Source organism: Pleurodeles waltl, chromosome 9 (genome assembly GCF_031143425.1).
Source record: "Pleurodeles waltl isolate 20211129_DDA chromosome 9, aPleWal1.hap1.20221129, whole genome shotgun sequence".
NCBI lineage: Eukaryota > Metazoa > Chordata > Amphibia > Caudata > Salamandridae > Pleurodeles > Pleurodeles waltl.
Genome location: NC_090448.1, coordinates 1,175,315,135 through 1,175,335,688, shown reverse-complemented (window position 1 = coordinate 1,175,335,688; position 20,554 = coordinate 1,175,315,135). Strand labels below are relative to the sequence as shown.

At 48.4% G+C, this 20,554-nt stretch overlaps 1 protein-coding gene across 4 annotated transcripts in view; it reads left to right on the top strand.

Moving 5' to 3' along the window:
- HEATR5A (HEAT repeat containing 5A) overlaps positions 1 to 20,554 on the top strand; it is a 362,218-nt gene that overhangs the window by 71,130 nt on the left and 270,534 nt on the right. For all 4 annotated transcript variants that reach the window (XM_069209087.1, XM_069209090.1, XM_069209089.1 and 1 more), the window contains exons 11-13: positions 835 to 946; positions 3,807 to 3,959; positions 8,126 to 8,225. In XM_069209087.1, the coding sequence (XP_069065188.1) occupies positions 835 to 946; positions 3,807 to 3,959; positions 8,126 to 8,225 (365 nt within the window). The remainder of the gene's footprint in view (positions 1 to 834; positions 947 to 3,806; positions 3,960 to 8,125; positions 8,226 to 20,554) is intronic.

Genomic DNA, 20,554 nt, shown 5'->3' with positions numbered 1-20,554 from the left:
AGTATCCACCAGTAAGAGAGATACTGAAGGTAAGGAGCTTGAACTTCTTTCAGGCAATCATAATCAACACTTGATATCTAATGAAGTTAATAATTGTACTTCATATGCTTTTCCCAGCTTTTGGTTTGCGATACAGCATACATTAAACCACGCTCTTCACAAGATGTATTTTTAAATTATTTTCTTCGGTCTTAATACACACCTTAAATTCATTTGTCATGCCAAAAAGTATAAATGTCACATTTGACTTGATTTCATTTCTAAAGCAACATCCACTTATCCTTAGCATTCCAAGTAAACACAATTGCGGCACAAATTGCAACCATCTTGATGAAATCCCTGAGTGTGTGAACGTTGGTCCTTCTCTGCTATGTGAACTGAGCTTTGTTAGTCTTTGCTTTGTGTTTAGATTCCTTGCTCCCAGGTCTTGAGCCAGAGGTATGGCAGTATTTGCTTAAGGCCCTTCTCACTCACTCACTCACTGACCATAGCTACCAGGCTAGATAGTTGCAGACGCTCAGCCAGAATGGGACACCGCTTCATTAAAAAGAGAACTAGGAACAGGGGTGGCAGCCCATGTGCTTGGAAGACCCTCACAGCAATATGGAGGCGTGTGCCATCTCCCTCTACCTTTTATGCTTACCTGACATACAGGGCTCAGCAAGAGATTGCCTTCCACACAAGACATCATAGTAGGAGAAAAGGGTAAAATATGGATTTGAGTAATGGGGCACAACAAGAATCATTGGACCACCTAGTCCTCCCGTACCTTGAAACATCCCAAACTGGCATTCGTTGACTCTGTTTATGCTGTGTCCTGTTGTTTTCTACCAGGAGGTCTTGGTGTTGGCAGAGGATTTGTTGCGGAGTGCGGCTCAAAATAATCGCATATCCATACAACGGACGCAGGCTGGGTGGCTCCTCATATCTGCTCTCATGACATTAGGTAAGTGACTTACGAGCCAACATCTGCTCTGTAAATCTAGAATTTCAAACTTTAGGAAGGCTTGGCCTTCGTGCATAAATTGAAGCCTGCATTTGCTGGGTTACAACTTCATACACGTGCTTCAGAAGGGACTGGCTTGGTAGTGGCCTTTAAAACCCTGTGAGAATGATGTGTCTGTTTCTGGCTCTTGGATGTTCACTCCCCAAAATAGCAGCAGTAGCAAAGGAAAATTATGCATCTTGACCCCAACAGTGCCATAGCATTGATGCCGTGTCCTTCACCCCATCAGCCTCTTCCTGTTTGTGTCTGTGGAGCTGGGCAAAGGGCACGAGGAAAAACGACAGGAAATGAAGTGGGCGCCCACAGCCCTGTTTACTTTCTGTTCCTGTCACTGCCTTCATGATCTCTGGTATGAGGGAAAGCCAGGGCTATGCCAATGCTTTCAAAGCACAAGCCAGGGGAAGAAGCAACTAACTCTGGCGGTTCATAATTTACATTAATACTCTAGCCCTAACAAAGGCCTTAGATCCTGCTTGTAGCTCCAACTGCAGATGTGTTTTATAGGATCTGTCTTCCTTGCCTGCCATCATGCGGGGTGGTTGACACTCTTGGCTCTGGATGGTACTGTGTGACTCTGGATAGACTATAGTATGGCTCATAACATGTGTGGGAGGTGGTGTTTAATGCCATAGGGCCCCTAGACTTTTAGCATAAGAGAGCTCCTATCCGTTTGGCGCAGTAGGGCTCCTAGCTCTTTGGCTGTCGAAGGTCCCTAGTTCTTTAACACTTTTAGAGCCCCTAGCATTTTGCCGCTCTGGGGGGGCCCCTGGCTCCGTGGTGCTCTGGGGGGGCCCCTGGCTCCGTGGTGCTCTGGGGGGGCCCCTGGCTCCGTGGTGCTCTGGGGGGGCCCCTGGCTCCGTGGTGCTCTGGGGGGGCCCCTGGCTCCGTGGTGCTCTGGGGGGGCCCCTGGCTCCGTGGTGCTCTGGGGGGGGGGGGCCTGGCTCCGTGGTGCTCTGGGGGGGGGGGCCCTGGCTCTGTGGTGCTCTGGGGGGGGGGGCGGCCTGGCTCTGTGGTGCTCTGGGGGGGGGGGGGGGCTGGCTCTGTGGTGCTCTGGGGGGGGGGGGGGGCCTGGCTCTGTGGTGCTCTGGGGGGGGGGCCCTGGCTCTGTGGTGCTCTGGGGGGGGGGGGGCCCTGGCTCTGTGGTGCTCTGGGGGGGGGGGCCCTGGCTCTGTGGTGCTCTGGGGGGGGGGGCCCTGGCTCTGTGGTGCTCTGGGGGGGGGCCCTGGCTCTGTGGTGCTCTGGGGGGGGGCCCTGGCTCTGTGGTGCTCTGGGGGGGGGCCCTGGCTCTGTGGTGCTCTGGGGGGGGGCCCTGGCTCTGTGGTGCTCTGGGGGGGGGGGGGGGGGCCTGGCTCTGTGGTGTTCTGGGGGGGCCCCTGGCTCTGTGGCGCTCTGGGGGGGGCCCCCTGGCTCTGTGGTGCTCTGGGGGGGGCCCCTGGCTCTGTGGTGCTCTGGGGGGGGCCCCTGGCTCTGTGGTGCTCTGGGGGGGGCCCCTGGCTCTGTGGCGCTCTGGGGGGGGCCCCTGGCTCTGTGGCGCTCTGGGGGGGGGCCCCTGGCTCTGGGGGGGGCCCCTGGCTCTGTGGTGCTCTGGGGGGGGCCCCTGGCTCTGTGGCGCTCTGGGGGGGGCCCCTGGCTCTGTGGCGCTCTGGGGGGGGCCCCCTGGCTCTGGGGGGGCCCCCTGGCTCTGTGGCGCTCTGGGGGGGCCCCTGGCTCTGTGGCGCTCTGGGGGGGCCCCTGGCACTCTGGGGTCCCTGACCTCTTGGTACTTCAGGGTCCATATTCTCTTGACGCTTAAGGTCCTTCGCTGGGTGACTGAAACTGTAGGATTCTGACTAATTAACATGGCTATTGGTGGTTGACATCTGAATGGCTGATGATCTGGGGTTGGCCAGTTAAATCCTTGTGGCCCCATCTGGTGACACTCTGCCACAGCAGCGGACGCTGGTATGAAGCTGTTGTGCCCACCCAATAGACGAGCTGGGGCCCGTTTGGATGGCACTTTGGTTACCAGCCATCTTGCACTCTTGAACCATAGACAATTGAAGCTGTGGATCCACCCCGTGGATGATGTGGTGCGCGCTCCTTTGGAACGCTCAGGCAGTAGTTAGTTTGAACACAGAAGCCTGAAGGTTGCTGTTTCCTTTTGAAATGGAGATGTGGCCGGTTGAAACCCTTGAGCCTTGCCGATTGATGCTCTTGGGCACGCAGGTGTGATTTGGAGGTGTGGAATGTAGTTTTGAGGGTTTAGAGCCCACATGTGAGGGACCTAGAAGGTTCCACAGACGTGTCTTCCACGTTGCCACCCGCAGATCTAATTGCTGCCTTTGGGCATCTACCTGAGCATTGCTCTAGTAGTTAATTGCATCTGTTGGTGGTATGATTATCTTGTCATTGAGAAATTGATCCACTTTCAACCTGGTCTGCTGGTGCTTGGGAAAGACAAAATGTGATAGCTCGAAATGCTTGAGTTACTCTTAGCTGCTGCAGTTGGTCTATGTGGCATCTATTCAAACGCATTTGTTCACTGTGCAGCACATGGACTAACCCTGTACCGTTTGGTAGTTAGCGCAAGGTGCTAGTGGAAAGCTCACTGGCTCTTCAGTCCTTAGACTTTTGACTGTGAGGAGTAGCCAGTGATCAGTGCTTGTGCCCCATGCTAGCAGTGGTTGCTGAAGTTCCCTTTATTGTTGAAGACTCTTGTTTGTTGAATACTATGAAGCTTGTGACTGCTCCCTGCTCTTTGATTGTCCACTTGATGACTGAGTCTGTCTGACAGAGCCTCCCTTTCCGTGCAATGTTCCAGGCTCTGCTGTGGTTCAGCACCATCTTGGGAGGGTGCTGCTTCTTTGGAGGAGTGTCTTCCCACAGTCGTTCAAGGACCTGGAGACTGAGAGAAGCCGTGGAGACTCCTTTACCTGGCAGGTGACGCTGGAAGGGCGTGCTGGAGCGCTCTGTGGTGAGTGTGAGGGATGACTCTCCTTGGTGATATTCATTCTTTATTGGTGTGTCAGTTGTAATTTGACCCCTTGCGTCTGACTGATGACTGGAATGAGGATATGGAAAACCACTCCTAAACAGATGAGGCTCAGTTACTACTAAGGGATCTCCTTTTCCTGGGTTAGGTAGACGAGGGGGGAGTGACAGCCAATCTTTGTTATGGGAGGGAGGGAGATGAACCTGGGATAAGAGGCAACCCTTTTCTGGGTTAGGTAGGAGATCGACCATTAGTGAAAGATGGCTTTTTTTAAGCAATAAGATGAGATGGCTCTGTGCAAGCTGCCACAACAAAAGCCAGTTGCCCAAATCTGGCCTATACATTTAAACTGATAACAATTTTTGTTGGGCACTGAAGTAATTCAAAATTCAACTATATAGTTCTTTAAAAAAAATATATATTCAGAATATTGTTCTCTCTGTATATCTGAAGCATCATTAAAAAAGAAACGTAGGCATCATATTTTACAACAAATTATTGCATTGAATAAGAATATTTCTAAAATTGTTTTCAGTTTCTAAGCCTTTCCACCAGCTTGACCACTTTCAGCCAACACATGTTTTGCGGTAAACTCTGCGTCTTCTTCAGGGCTCATAATCTTAATTGCACTGTTAGTATAAATGTAGGGAAAGATCCCCTCTGCAATCGAGTGTGGGTCTTATGTCAACAAGTACAGTGTGTTCCCGCAATCATGCTCACTTTTACATGTGCTTGCAGTCTTGTTATTAAAACAAATACACCACAGGACCGCGAACTGCCCTTATCTTTAATGCGTTACTCACATACGTGGACATTAAAGATAGGGAATGGGTCTGCGTTTTGGTTTTGCTGACCCACTGTAAAGACCCTCGTTTGAATGCAGAGGGATTTCCTATCTTCAATTTCCACTTATGTGAGAAACCAGCGCGTAGACCAAGACCTCCCTACGCCGGACAGTGCAGAGTGAGTGAGTGGATATTTTTTTCCTGATAGGCTGAGGGAGAAGTTAAAATACCTCTTGTTTTCTCAAGAAAGAGATGAAGGATTGGTGAAAGATTTCGTCCTATGAATCGGCAGAGGGAGTGAAGTGGTCCTGTAGGAAAGCACCCTCTTTCTTGGCATGGGTATCCCCAGTTTCTGCCTGTTGTCAGTGTGTTTGACTGTGTCCACTGGGTTCCTGATAACCTGGACCCCAGTAGTTTTGCTCTCTCCTATAAATTGTACCTTTTCTTCCCACAGTTAGCATACTGGTCCCCCATGTAAGTCCCTAGTATATGCTACCCAAGTATCCAGGGCTTTGGGGCTCCAGGGGATCCCTATGGGCTGCAGCAGGCCTGCCATTGCAGTCTGCGTTAAACAGGTGCGTGCACTCGGTTTCACTACAGGTCACTACACCAGGTCACTATAAGTCACCCCTATGGTAGGCCCTCTCATCCCAGAGGGCAGTGTGCAGGTACCTGTGTGTGAGGGCACCCCTGCAATAGCAGAGGTACCCCCACAAACGCCATATCCATTTTTCTGGACTTTGTGAGTGCAGGGACACCATTTTACATGTGTACTGACATAGGTCACTACCTATGTTCAGCGACATAATGGTAACTCCGAACCTGGGCATGTTTGGTATCAAACATGTCTGAATCATACCCCAATGCTGTTGCAAGTATTGAAAGTGTGATTCCATGCACTCTGGGGGCTCCTTAGAGGACCACCAGCATTGCTACCTCCAGTCTTACAGGTTTTTCCAGGCAGCCCAGCTGCTGCCATCCCGCAGACAGGTTTCTGCCTTCCTGCTGCTTGATCTGATCAAGCCCAGGAAGGCAGAACAAAGGATTTCCTTTGGGAAAGGGAGGTAGCACCCTCTCCCTTTGGAAATGGGTGTGACTGGCTCGTCCTCCTGAGAGTCCCTGGGCTCTGCCATCTTGTTTCCAAGGTTGGCAGGGAACTCTGGCAGCATCCGAGTGGCCAGGCAGGTGACATCAGAGCCCCCCTCCTGATAGGTGCTTACCTGGTTAGATGACCAATCAACCTTTCAGGACTGTTTAGGGTCTCTTGCTTGGGTGGGTCCTCAGATTCAGCTTGCAAGATTCCAGCAGAACTCCTCTGCAACCTCTGCTTCGCCTTCTGGCCTCTGAAACTGGGACTGTAACCTCCAGGACCCGACTAGCTACTTCCAAGAAGAAAGGAATCTTCAGCAACATTGTTCCAGGGCTCTTGCCAGCTTTGCAACTCTTCAGCCTGCACAAGAAGGAGGAATCTCCCTTGGAGTGAAGGAGTCACTTCCCTGCAACCGCAGGCATCTACAACAAGCGATGACCGGCTGCGTGGATCCCCTCTCCGACTGAGCTGTGTGGATCCTGCATCACGGGCGGTGGTCTGGAGTAGTCCTCTTGGTCCTCGCTGCCAGCTGGCCAACTTTGGTGGAGGTAAGCCTTTGCCTTCCCACGCAGGACAGTACCCATGTGCACTGCGTCTCTTGCAGCTGCCAAGGCTTGTTTGCGTCTCCTCCAAGGGATCTCCAGAAGCGCAGCCTCCTGCGTGGATCTCCTGCAGTGTGGAATTGTCTTTTGTAGTGTTGCGTGGGCTCCTTCTGCGACTCCTGTGTCCCCGTCCTGTGGGACTCCTGAGGGTGCTGTCTCTACTCCTGTGGACTCTGTGATGCTGAGGGTCCCCTGTGACTCCCCCCTCCTGGTTTGAGTCCTCCTGGGCCGTGTTGGTCACCAGCAGCACCTCTTTTCCACTAACTGCGAGTTTGCCTTTGCCAAGGCGTGTTGGTGGAATTCCTGCACCGACACCCGTCTGCAATCTTCTTTCCATCATGGGGCTTCATATGCATCCATCTGGAACTCTTCACTAGCTCCAGGGCTGCAGTGCTGACCTGTTCATCATCGTCGACCAACTCCTGCATCCACAGCTGGGTGGGTAGCAGCTCCTACTTCTCCTGGACTCCACTGTGACTCTTGGACTTGGTCCCCTCACTCCTCAGGTCTTCTGTCTTCAGGAATCCACCGCTGGTTTATTGCAATCTCCTCTGGGTGTCTTCTTTCTCTTTTCCTCCTTTTCGGTGGTTTGGGGAAAATCCAGTGTTTTACTCCTGCATTCCTGGTCGCTGGGGGGCACTGTGGTACTTACCTCTGTGGTTTTCTAATACCCTCAGCTCCCCTCTATACACTCCACTTACCTAGGTGGGGTACCTTGTTCGCATTCCATTTTTTTTAGTAGATGGCTTATGCTCCCTCTAGGGTCACTATTAGTTATTGCTTTTTGCACTGTTTTCTAACCTTTTCTATGCCTGTTTCGGTTTACTAGTGTGTAAATTTAGTGTATTACTTACCTCCTAAGGGTGGGTCACCTGTCTAGTATTTTGTGGTGATTTGTGCTAAAAAAATAAAGTACCTTTATTTTTGGTAACACTGAGTATTTTCTTTAATGTGTGTGAGTACTGTGTGACTACAGTGGTTTTGCATGTCTCCTAGATAAGCCTTGGCTGCTCATCCACAGCTCCCCGTAGAGAGCCTGGCTTCTAGGCACTGCCAACTCTACAATATTAGGGGATACCTGGACCTGGTATAAGGTGTAAGTACCTGTGGTACCCACCACACACCAGGCCAGCTTCCTACAGGCCCCATCTCCGGAGCACGTACATCATGATATAGTAAAATGAAAACGAACTTTTCATGGTGTCTAGAGAAAGTAGCATGATATCCCTTCTCCGGTAGTTTTTGAATCAGGAAGTGACGGGTCCTTCCACTTTAGGGAGATCTTAATTGAGCGGTTAGAGTACCTCCTTGGCTGGATGTGAACATTAATCAGTAAGGCCTCTGTTTTTTGAAGGAAGTAGAGTGATCAGAATGGGCAAAGACGAGGGCGGCCATCAATAGAATGAGTTAGCATAGGTAACAATTAAAGACCTGAAATTTCACAGGAGTTCTCAAAGTATGCAGATCTGTAAATGATCTCTGGGTTAAAATCGGGCGTTACAGATCAGAAATATCATCGGTGTAATTTACTGGCAGTGTGTGAGGTTTTTCTTGGTATTGACTTGTGTTTTGCATGCATCAGTCTCTGTTCTCTTCTCTTGAAATCCTGTCCCAAAGTTAAACCGTTCTTCTCCCTTGCTGCAACTCTAAACTCTTTCCATTTGTTTTCAGCAATCGGAAGCTTCCTGCTCTGCTGTGGAGATCTTCTTAATGACAATGTGCTCCAGAAACTGTTGCCTCCCCTGCCCTCTGCCATCGCCATACTAACACAGTAAGTTCTGGTTCATGGGGTTGTACGACCCGCCTACCTGTTCACTTGTGGATGCAGAGTGTTGGCCTCTTTTGTCCCTGCTTGAAGAGATGCAAATGAGGCATTAAATGTCTTTTAAAAGGGAAAATCTGAACCAATTCTGCTTTCTTTGCACGAGGTAATATATCAGTAGGGTGGCAGGAGTAAAAATAGTTGTTAACTTTAACTCATTCTGTATACTGACCATCGGGGAAATGGGAAGACATAGGGCTTCACAAAAATAAACAGCTGTTGGGTACCAGTTTGCTTTTTCTCCTTGGATCTTGAGAGTTAAACATTCTCTTTACTCAGCTTATCTACGGAGTTGGTACAGGTTTCACAATCCCCCCCTTGATCCCTTGGTTGAGACTCGCGCCTCAAGTGCGTTTTTAAAGCCCCGGTGACAGTAAGCAGACTGCGCAGGCCTGCAGTGACGCTGAGCACAATAGGATGGTGAGGAAGGGCTGCTCATGATTATGGATGTGATCCCTCCTCAGCAGGGGCGCATGTCAGGGGATAGTCTTGGTGATTGTGAAATGGGCTGCCTGGTTAAAGGTGGCTCCTGGTAACATTGTAGGATATTGACACTTCCTTTAAGTGGTAGAATTTGTGAAAGGAACTATTCTTATTTATTTATTTACTTTTTTACCTCCCACCGACCCCAGTGCTGTGTCTGGGTGTAAGTTATTTAATCCCGGTGCTTTGCAGTCCAGACAGGAATGATACTTGACAAACTTGTCAGCATTTGGACAATGCAGAAGAAGCACGGAACAGACACCTATTTATAGCTGTGCATCCCAATCTGATTTAATAAACTGTGAAACCTCATGGGTAGCTTTTCACAATCGGTCAGTAGTTTTATCAAGAGTTCGTGTTATTTTCGCTTACCATTAAAATGTCTGACTTGCTCCTTTGAGTTCTAAGTCTTCATCCTGGCGCAGGAGCTCTTGGTTGGAGAAGGTGCAGGTCTTTTTAACTTGAGGGGGAAGTTCTTGTGTTTAGTGTTAGTAGCTCGAGGAGTTTAACTTACTTTGGTGTTTTGCTTTCCCTCCCTCTCATGTCTTTTATGACCTCGGCTCTCATAGACTGGAGTAAAACTCCACTGCACAAGATTCCATCCCTTTTTGTATTCTCATTGCATTGAGTTCACTTAAAGAACTGCCCCTGTCCGTACACTGGTGACTGAGATAGGAAACTGCTATTGATTTGATAATAGTTGTCCGACATCAACTGTGGTATGGTACGACTTGTAATGTGCAATTCGCATTGGGGTTAAGACCATCTTATGGGCCATCCTCATCCATTTTAGGAGAACACTTAATTAGGCATATCATATTCATTTGTATAAAAACACAGTTTTAAGTTTAGGGCTAATGTGATGGAGGCATTATTTCTGTACATGAATCAATTGCTGGTTGCCAGTGGTACGGTGCCAAGACATCCTGGCCTCCCTTGAATGCTGGTTGCCCTATGTGGTCTCCTAAGGCTCTGCTCATACCTTGCTCAGATCCAGAGTGGCTTTGAACCTTATTCCAAATGTAGATCTGTCAATCCAAGCAAAACATTTATTTCCACTGATTCTGCACAAATGTAACACCAGACAGAATGACAGGCATTTCTTCCTGAGAAGTAGAAAGGAAGAAATGCAATCTCTCTTGGAAACTGAATGTAGGATGCTTTGAGAACAGAAACCCAGGGTTGAAATAAAATGAGCCTTTTCCCCCAAAATAAACCTTGATTGTTCTCTGTTCTCTGTGCAGAATGTAAGCAGATCAGACCTTTGTAGACCAACACCTGACAGAAAAAGCAGACTTGCTCAGAGGAGAAGGTAAAAGTGTGCACATTGAACAAAAGTGGGAAGATGGGGTGCAGCACAGGATAGATGTTCATGGAGTGTGAAGAAAAAGAACAGTGGGCTGTTAGCCGCAACGTTTGTATGGAAAAGAAGCAGGTCTTCTAAGGCATTTTGTGCCTCAGGCAAACGGCCCAAGGAGGTAGACTTGACATCCACCAAGGAGAATGGAGGGAGACCATGCAGATGAAATGTCATCCCAGAAGAAATGCAGGATGGTTGACCTACATTTCAGTTGCTAGTAGAGGACTACAGAGGTTCCCAGCTTTTGTCAGTTGGTGAAGAATTGTAAGCTGGTTGTTCTTCTGCCGAGATGGAAGGATTTGATCATCAAAGCAGTTTATCTTCCAGTAAGTAATTGTACCCATCTACCCTCAGGAAGCCGTGGGAAACATTGCCGTTCGGTGGCATGTGTAGCTGCAGATACACATGTTGTGCATAGTCCGCCGTCTGGTGTTGGGTCGGAGTGTTACAAGTTGTTTTTCTTCGAAGAAGTCTTTTCGAGTCCCGAGACAGAGGGACTCCTCCTCCTTTGTTCCATTGCGCATGGGCGTCGACTCCATGTTAGATTGTTTTTTTTCCGCCATCGGGTTCGGACGTGTTCCTTTTCGCTCCGGGTTTCGGGACGGAAAGATAGTCTTAACTTCGGAAAACTACGTCGGTATTGTTTCGCTCGGTATCGGGTAAGAATAGAATCGACACCGAATTGTGAAGAGCTCCGGTAGCCCTTCGGGGTAATTTCGATCCCCCGTCGGGGCCTGGTCGGCCCGACCGCGTGTAACATCGACACTGATGGAACGGACCCCGTTCCGATTCTGTCCTAAATGCCACAATAAATATCCATATACAGACCAACATTTGGTCTGTAACTTGTGCCTGTCGCCCGAGCACAAGGAAGAAAAGTGTGAGGCCTGTCGTGCGTTTCGGTCCCGAAAAACGCTCCGTGACCGGCGAGCCAGAAGATTGCAGATGGCGTCCACGCCGACAGGACACCGAGAGTTCGAGGGACAAGGAGAAGAAGAGGAAGCCTTCTCCATCCATGAATCGGACTCGGAGGAATTCGACGTCGAAGAAACCGTGAGTAAGACGTCTAAGCAAGCACCACACAAGAAAACAGACAAGTCCCAGGGGACGCCACTGCCAACAGGCCATGGCTCAACCCATAAAGTAAGTGACCGTCCATCGGCACCGAAAAAGGCCGAACTGGTGCCGAGATCGTCCGACTCGGGTCGAGACACAGGCACGCAGCAATCTCGGGACCGAGAAAGTGCTGCCGAAAAAGATCGACGCCGAGACAGCGGAACCGAGGAAGATCGACGCCGAGAAAGCTCGACGCCGAAAAAGAAAAAATTCTCCTCTGAGCCGAAAAAAAGCAGAGACACAGTTTTGGTGCCAAAACGACCAGCAACCGAACCAACTGCCAGCTCCTATACAGAGGAACAATCACTGTCCTCTCAAATGCGCAAACACAGATTTGAAGAAGAGTTACAGACCACTGATGTAGACCACACACAAAAGCGGATCTTCATACAAAGTGGGACAGGGAAGATCAGCACTCTTCCCCCAATCAGGAGAAAAAGGAGACTCGAGTTCCAAACACAAGAACAAACACCACAAAAAATGGTGAAGAAGGTAACTCCGCCACCCTCTCCTCCACCTGTAACTCACACATCACCGGCACAGACTCCGTCACATTCACCGGCTCATACCACCATGAGCCAAGACGACCAGGACGCTTGGGACCTATACGACGCCCCAGTATCAGACAATAGTCCTGAGTCGTACCCTACCAAGCCCTCACCACCTGAGGACAGCACAGTGTATGCACAGGTGGTAGCTAGGGCAGCAGAATTCCATAACGTGTCGTTACACGCAGAACCTGTTGAGGATGACTTCCTTTTCAACACCCTCTCCTCCACCCATAGCTCCTACCAAAGCCTACCTATGCTTCCAGGAATGCTAAGGCACGCAAAGCAGATCTTCAAAGAACCTGTCAAAAGTAGAGCGATTACTCCAAGGGTGGAGAAAAAATATAAAGCACCGCCCACGGATCCTGCTTTTATCACCTCACAACTGCCACCAGATTCAGTCGTGGTAGGGGCAGCTTGCAAGAGAGCCAACTCGCACACATCAGGCGATGCACCACCTCCAGATAAAGAGAGCCGCAAGTTCGACGCAGCTGATAAAAGGGTCGCAGTACAAGCTGCAAACCAGTGGCGCATCGCGAATTCTCCGGCGCTCCTAGCGCGATATGATAGAGCCCATTGGGACGAGATGCAGCATCTCATCGAGCATCTACCCAAAGAATTTCAAAAACGGGCAAAACAAGTGGTTGAGGAGGGACAAAACATCTCCAATAACCAAATACGCTCCTCTATGGACGCAGCGGACACAGCGGCAAGAACAATAAATACTGCAGTAACCATAAGAAGGCACGCATGGTTGCGCACATCTGGCTTTAAACCGGAAATACTGCAAGCGGTGCTCAATATGCCGTTCAATGAACAACAATTGTTTGGACCCGAAGTGGACACAGCAATTGAGAAATTGAAAAAGGACACGGACACAGCCAAGGCCATGGGCGCACTCTATTCCCCGCAGGGCAGAGGCACTTTCGGCACCTTCCGCAAAACAACCTTCAGAGGGGGGGTTTCGGGGTCAAGCCACACAAGCCAGCACCTCACAATCTACACCGTCTACGTACCAGGGACAGTACCAAAGGGGAGGCTTTCGGGGCCAGTATAGAGGAGGACAATTCCCTAGAAACCGGGGAAAATTTCAAAGTACAAAGACCCCTGCAACCAAACAGTGACTCACAAGTCACTCAACCCCTTCACACAACATCAGTGGGGGGAAGACTAAGTCAGTTTTACAAATCTTGGGAGGAGATAACAACAGACACTTGGGTCTTAGCAATTATCCGACATGGTTATTGCATAGAATTTCTCCAACTCCCTCCAAATGTCCCACCAAAAACACAGAATATGTCAAAACAGCATTTAGACCTTCAAGAACTAGAAGTTCAAGCATTACTTCAAAAGGACGCAATAGAATTGGTACCATGTACACGAATAAACACAGGAGTTTACTCACTGTACTTTCTAATACCAAAAAAGGACAAAACACTGAGACCAATCCTAGATCTCAGAACACTAAACACCTACATCAAATCAGACCACTTTCACATGGTCACGCTACAAGACGTGTTACCACTGCTAAAGCAACAAGACTACATGACAACCTTAGATCTAAAGGACGCGTATTTCCACATACCGATACATCCCTCGCACAGGAAATACCTCAGGTTTGTATTCAAAGGAATACATTACCAATTCAAAGTATTGCTGTTTGGTTTAACAACCGCACCAAGAGTCTTTACAAAATGTCTAGCAGTAGTGGCTGCACACATCAGAAGGCAGCAAATACACGTATTCCCGTATCTAGACGACTGGCTAATCAAGACCAACTCACTGACAAGGTGCTCACACCACACAAATCAGGTCATACAAAACCTCTACAAACTCGGTTTCACCATCAACTATGCAAAATCACACATTCTGCCGTGCAAAGTACAACAATACCTAGGAGCCATAATAGACACAACAAAAGGGTTAGCCACTCCAAGTCCACAAAGAATTCAAAATTTCAACAAAATCATACAACGCATGTATCCAACACAAAGAATACAGGCAAAAATGATATTACAACTCCTAGGCATGATGTCCTCATGCATAGCCATTGTCCTGAACGCAAGACTGCACATGAGGCCCTTACAACAGTGCCTAGCATCACAATGGTCACAAGTACAGGGTCAACTTCTAGATCTGGTGTTGATAGACCGCCAAACATACCTCTCGCTTCTATGGTGGAACAGTATAAATTTAAACAAAGGGCGGCCTTTCCAAGACCCAGTGCCACAATACGTAATAACAACAGAGGCTTCCATGACTGGGTGGGGAGCACACCTCGATCAACACAGCATACAAGGACAATGGGACGTACATCAAGCAAAACTGCACATAAATCACCTAGAATTGCTAGCAGTTTTTCAAGCACTAAAAGTATTCCAACCAATCATAACTCACAAATACATTCTTGTCAAAACAGACAACATGACAACAATGTATTATCTAAACAAAAAGGGGGGAACACACTCAACGCAGCTGAGCCTTCTAGCACAAAAGATATGGCGATGGGCAATTCACAACCACATTCGCCTAATGGCACAGTTTATTCCAGGGATCCAGAATCAACTTGCAGACAATCTCTCTCGAGATCACCAACAAGTCCACGAATGGGAAATTCACCCCCAAATTCTAAACACTTACTTCAAACTCTGGGGAACACCTCAAATAGACTTATTTGCAACAAAAGAGAACGCAAAATGCCAAAACTTCGCATCCAGATACCCACACACAGTCCCAAGGCAATGCCCTATGGATAAACTGGTCAGGGATATTTGCATACGCTTTTCCCCCTCTCCCTCTCCTTCCATATCTAGTAAACAAATTGAGTCAAAACAAACTCAAACTCATACTGATAGCACCAACATGGGCAAGGCAACCCTGGTACACAACACTGCTAGACCTATCAGTAGTGTAGGAAGTTGGCTCTGTATGCACTATTTCAAAGTAAGGAATAGTATGCACAGAGTCCAAGGGTTCCCCTTAGAGGTAAGATAGTGGCAAAAAGAGATAATACTAATGCTCTATTTTGTGGTAGTGTGGTCGAGCAATAGGCTTATCCAAGGAGTAGTGTTAAGCATTTGTTGTACATACACATAGACAATAAATGAGGTACACACATTCAGAGACAAATCCAGCCAATAGGTTTTGTTATAGAAAAATATATTTTCTTAGTTTATTTTAAGAACCACAGGTTCAAATTTAACATGTAATATCTTGTTTGAAAGGTATTGCAGGTAAGTACATTAGGAACTTTGAATCATTTCAATTGCATGTATACTTTTCAAGTTCTTGACAAATAGCTGTTTTAAAAGTGGACACTTAGTGCAATTTTCACAGTTCCTAGGGGAGGTAAGTTTTTGTTAGTTTTACCAGGTAAGTAAGACACTTACAGGGTTCAGTTCTTGGTCCAAGGTAGCCCACCGTTGGGGGTTCAGAGCAACCCCAAAGTCACCACACCAGCAGCTCAGGGCCGGTCAGGTGCAGAGTTCAAAGTGGTGCCCAAAAACACCTAGGCTAGAATGGAGAGAAGGGGGTGCCCCGGTTCCGGTCTGCTTGCAGGTAAGTACCCGCGTCTTCGGAGGGCAGACCAGGGGGGTTTTGTAGGGCACCGGGGGGGACACAAGCCCACACAGAAATTTCACCCTCAGCAGCGCGGGGGCGGCCGGGTGCAGTGTAGAAACAAGCGTCGGGTTTGTAATGGAAGTCAATGGGAGATCTAGGGATCTCTTCAGCGCTGCAGGCAGGCAAGGGGGGGGTTCCTCGGGGAAACCTCCACTTGGGCAAGGGAGAGGGACTCCTGGGGGTCACTCCTCCAGTGAAAGTCCGGTCCTTCAGGTCCTGGGGGCTGCGGGTGCAGGGTCTCTCCCAGGTGTCGGGACTTAGGATTCAAAGAGTCGCGGTCAGGGGAAGCCTCGGGATTCCCTCTGCAGGCGGCGCTGTGGGGGCTCAGGGGGGACAGGTTTTTGTACTCACAGTCTTAGAGTAGTCCTGGGGTCCCTCCTGAGGTGTTGGATCGCCACCAGCCGAGTCGGGGTCGCCGGGTGCAGTGTTGCAAGTCTCACGCTTCTTGCGGGGAGCTTGCAGGGTTCTTTAAAGCTGCTGGAAACAAAGTTGCAGCTTTTCTTGGAGCAGGTCCGCTGTCCTCGGGAGTTTCTTGTCTTTTCGAAGCCGGGGCAGTCCTCAGAGGATGTCGAGGTCGCTGGTCCCTTTGGAAGGCGTCGCTGGAGCAGGATCTTTGGAAGGCAGGAGACAGGCCGGTGAGTTTCTGGAGCCAAGGCAGTTGTCGTCTTCTGGTCTTCCTCTGCAGGGGTTTTCAGCTAGGCAGTCCTTCTTCTTGTAGTTGCAGGAATCTAATTTTCTAGGGTTCAGGGTAGCCCTTAAATACTAAATTTAAGGGCGTGTTTAGGTCTGGGGGGCTAGTAGCCAATGGCTACTAGCCCTGAGGGTGGGTACACCCTCTTTGTGCCTCCTCCCAAGGGGAGGGGGTCACAATCCTAACCCTATTGGGGGAATCCTCCATCTGCAAGATGGAGGATTTCTAAAAGTCAGAGTCACCTCAGCTCAGGACACCTTAGGGGCTGTCCTGACTGGCCAGTGACTCCTCCTTGTTGCTTTCTTTGTTCCCTCCAGCCTTGCCGCCAAAAGTGGGGGCCGTGGCCGGAGGGGGCGGGCAACTCCACTAAGCTGGAGTGCCCTGCTGGGCTGTGACAAAGGGGTGAGCCTTTGAGGCTCACCGCCAGGTGTCACAGCTCCTGCCTGGGGGAGGTGTTAGCATCTCCACCCAGTGCAGGCTTTGTTACTGGCCTCAGAGTGACAAAGGCACTCTCCCCATGGGGCCAGCAACATGTCTCTAGTGTGGCAGGCTGCTGGAACTAGTCAGCCTACACAGACAGTCGGTTAAGTTTCAGGGGGCACCTCTAAGGTGCCCTCTGGGGTGTATTTTGCAATAAAATGTACACTGGCATCAGTGTGCATTTATTGTGCTGAGAAGTTTGATACCAAACTTCCCAGTTTTCAGTGTAGCCATTATGGTGCTGTGGAGTTCGTGTTTGACAGACTCCCAGACCATATACTCTTATGGCTACCCTGCACTTACAATGTCTAAGGTTTTGTTTAGACACTGTAGGGGTACCATGCTCATGCACTGGTACCCTCACCTATGGTATAGTGCACCCTGCCTTAGGGCTGTAAGGCCTGCTAGAGGGGTGTCTTACCTATACTGCATAGGCAGTGAGAGGCTGGCATGGCACCCTGAGGGGAGTGCCATGTCGACTTACTCGTTTTGTCCTCACTAGCACACACAAGCTGGCAAGCAGTGTGTCTGTGCTGAGTGAGAGGTCTCCAGGGTGGCATAAGACATGCTGCAGCCCTTAGAGACCTTCCTTGGCATCAGGGCCCTTGGTACTAGAAGTACCAGTTACAAGGGACTTATCTGGATGCCAGGGTCTGCCAATTGTGGATACAAAAGTACAGGTTAGGGAAAGAACACTGGTGCTGGGGCCTGGTTAGCAGGCCTCAGCACACTTTCAATTGTAAACATAGCATCAGCAAAGGCAAAAAGTCAGGGGGCAACCATGCCAAGGAGGCATTTCCTTACAAGTAGTACCCCACATCAAATTGTCCAACTGGCCAGATCTGTTAACACAACACAAACAACAGATCAGGCATCCCGATCCAGCATCGCTGAATCTAGCAATCTGGCTCCTGAAATCCTAGAATTCGGACACTTAGACCTTACACAAGAATGTATGGAAGTCATAAAGCAAGCTAGAAGACCATCCACTAGGCACTGCTATGCAAGCAAATGGAAAAGGTTTGTTTGCTACTGCCATCATAATCAAATCCAACCATTACACGCATCTCCAAAGGATGTAGTGGGTTACTTGCTACGCTTACAAAAATCAAACCTAGCTTTCTCTTCCATTAAAACACACCTTGCGGCAATATCTGCATACCTGCAGATTACCTATTCAACTTCACTATTTAGGATACCGGTCATTAAAGCATTTATGGAAGGCCTTAAAAGAATTATACCACCAAGGACACCACCCGTTCCTTTGTGGAACCTCAATGTTGTCTTAACAAGACTCATGGGTCCACCTTTTGAACCCATGCACTCTTGCGCAATACAGTTCCTAACCTGGAAAGTTGCATTTCTCATCGCCATCACATCTCTACGGAGAGTAAGCGAAATTCAAGTGTTTACAATACAAGAACCTTTTATCCAAATACACAAAAATAAGGTAGTCCTAAGGACCAATCCTAAATTTTTACCCAAGGTTATTTCACCGTTCCACCTAAATCAAACTGTAGAACTACCAGTGTTCTTCCCACAGCCAGATTCCGTAGCTGAGAGGGCACTACATACATTAGATGTCAAAAGAGCACTAATGTACTACATTGACAGAACAAAAAACATCAGAAAAACTAAACAACTATTTATTGCATTCCAAAAACCTCATGCAGGAAACCCAATATCAAAACAAGGTATAGCCAGATGGATAGTTAAATGCATCCAAATCTGCTACCTTAAAGCAAAAAGACAGCTGCCCATTACACCAAGGGCACACTCAACCAGAAAGAAAGGCGCTACCATGGCCTTTCTAGGAAACATCCCAATGCAAGAAATATGTAAGGCAGCCACATGGTCTACGCCACACACGTTCACCAAGCACTACTGTGTAGACGTGCTATCCGCACAGCAAGCCACAGTAGGTCAAGCCGTGTTAAGAACGTTATTTCAAACCACTTCCATTCCTACAGGCTGAGCCACCGCTTTTGGGGAGATAACTGCTTACTAGTCTATGCACAGCATGTGTATCTACAGCGACAGATGCCATCGAACTGAAAATGTCACTTACCCAGTGTACATCTGTTCGTGGCATCAGTCGCTGAAGATTCACATGTGCCCACCCGCCTCCCCGGGAGCCTGTAGCCGTTCGGCCAGACGCCCGGGACATCTTGTTTGGGGTCAAGGGCAACAAGTTTTTATGTTTACTTTGTCCTTGGGACAAGTAGGCCCAACCCTCTGCAGCACAAACCCTTTGGCTGGCTGTTTACAGAGAGTGGAACTCTCTGCAGTTGAGGTAATGTGTTTCCAAAAGATAATGCTGTTCGAACTTGTATTTATGGTTCATTATTTGAAATCCTTCATTATTAGGGTGAGTGCTGTAAATAAATGTTTTAAGGTCACACTTCACTACTGACGTTGGTTCCAGTACAAAAAAAAAAACGTGTATACACAGGTTTGAAAAGTTTAGGCTATGAGGCTAAGTATAATGCTCCCAGAATGCTCTCTGATTAGATGCAAATGAAGTGTCATTTAGTAAAATGTGTTGGTGCATGCTAGTATTTCCCAAAAATATTTCTAATGGAAAATCAGTGTAATCATTTTCAACACGATTATGGGAAGCATGAAAATAAACAAACACTGACAAAGCCAACTGATCTGACATATTTTTATAAGTCTTTTAGTTTCATCAATGCGTGTCTTGTTTTGACATGGCTTTTGTAACACTTTATTGTTGTGGGAGCTATCAGGCCCTCAACACTGCAACAAACACTGGCAAAAAAAACAAACCAAAACATTTTTGAACTCTAAAAGCACACGTTGCCACCAGTGGCATAACAAAGGCCCTGCAGCCGCCCTCCTGGGGGCCCCTTCAGCACAGCACCTGGCCTGAGTGAGTCTGGAGAGGGGTCTCTTCCATGTTCTTTTCAAAGGGGCACCCTCCAGTTTAGTTACGTCACTGATTGCCACTGTAGTTCTGACACTGAACAAAACTACTTTGTGTGCCAATATGCTCCTTGTGGAAGAGCAGAATGTGATCGCTCACAGTAAAGCCAGCCGAAAGAGAGAGAAATAGAAGTTTAATAAACAAAATGTTTTGTTAACACCAGACCTAATTAGGGACCAAGACCCACATGTAGGTAGCTTTTTGCATGTGGCAAACAGCGACTTTCGCTGTTTGTGGCGTGCAAAAAGCACATTGCGATGCACAAACCCAGTTTTGCGATTCGGTAACCTGGTTACCAAATCGCAAAACAGGTTTGCGACTCGCAATTAGGAAGGGGTGTTCCCTTCCTAATTACGACTCGCAGTGCAATGTAGGATTGTTTTGTGACCGCGGGCGCAAACCAATCGCAGTTTGCACCCATTTCAAATGGGTGCTAACACTTTCGCTAAAGGGAAGGGGTCCCCATAGGACCCCTTCCCCATTGTGAATGTCACTGTAAACATTTTTTCAGAGCAGGCAGTGGTCCTGCGGAACACTGCCTGCTCTGAAAAAATGAAACGGAAACGTTTCATTTTTCGTTTTTGTAATGCATCTTGTTTTCCTTTAAGGAAAACTGACTGCATTACAAAAAAAACTAAAAAACTGCTTTATTAAAAAGCAGTCACAGACATGGTGGTCTGCTGTCTCCAGCAGGCCACCATCCCTGTGAGGGCCGCAAATTGCGACCCACCTCATGATTAGTCATGAGGTGGGCATTTGCGAAGCCCTTGCGAATCACAGATGGTGTCAGGGACACCATCCTACATTCGGATTTGCGACTCGCAAATTGCGAGTCTCTCAGACTCGCAATTTGCGGGTCGCAAATCTGAACCTACTGACATGTGGCCCCAAATTCTTAAAGAAAGTCACAAAAGTGCACCCATAGTATATGTCGTACCCCTATAAAATATTTGTGAACTGTATTTTAGCATGGGTAAATACGATGTGTAGATTTGCTCATGTGAAAATCTATTGAGCATTTGCAAGTTCATTTTC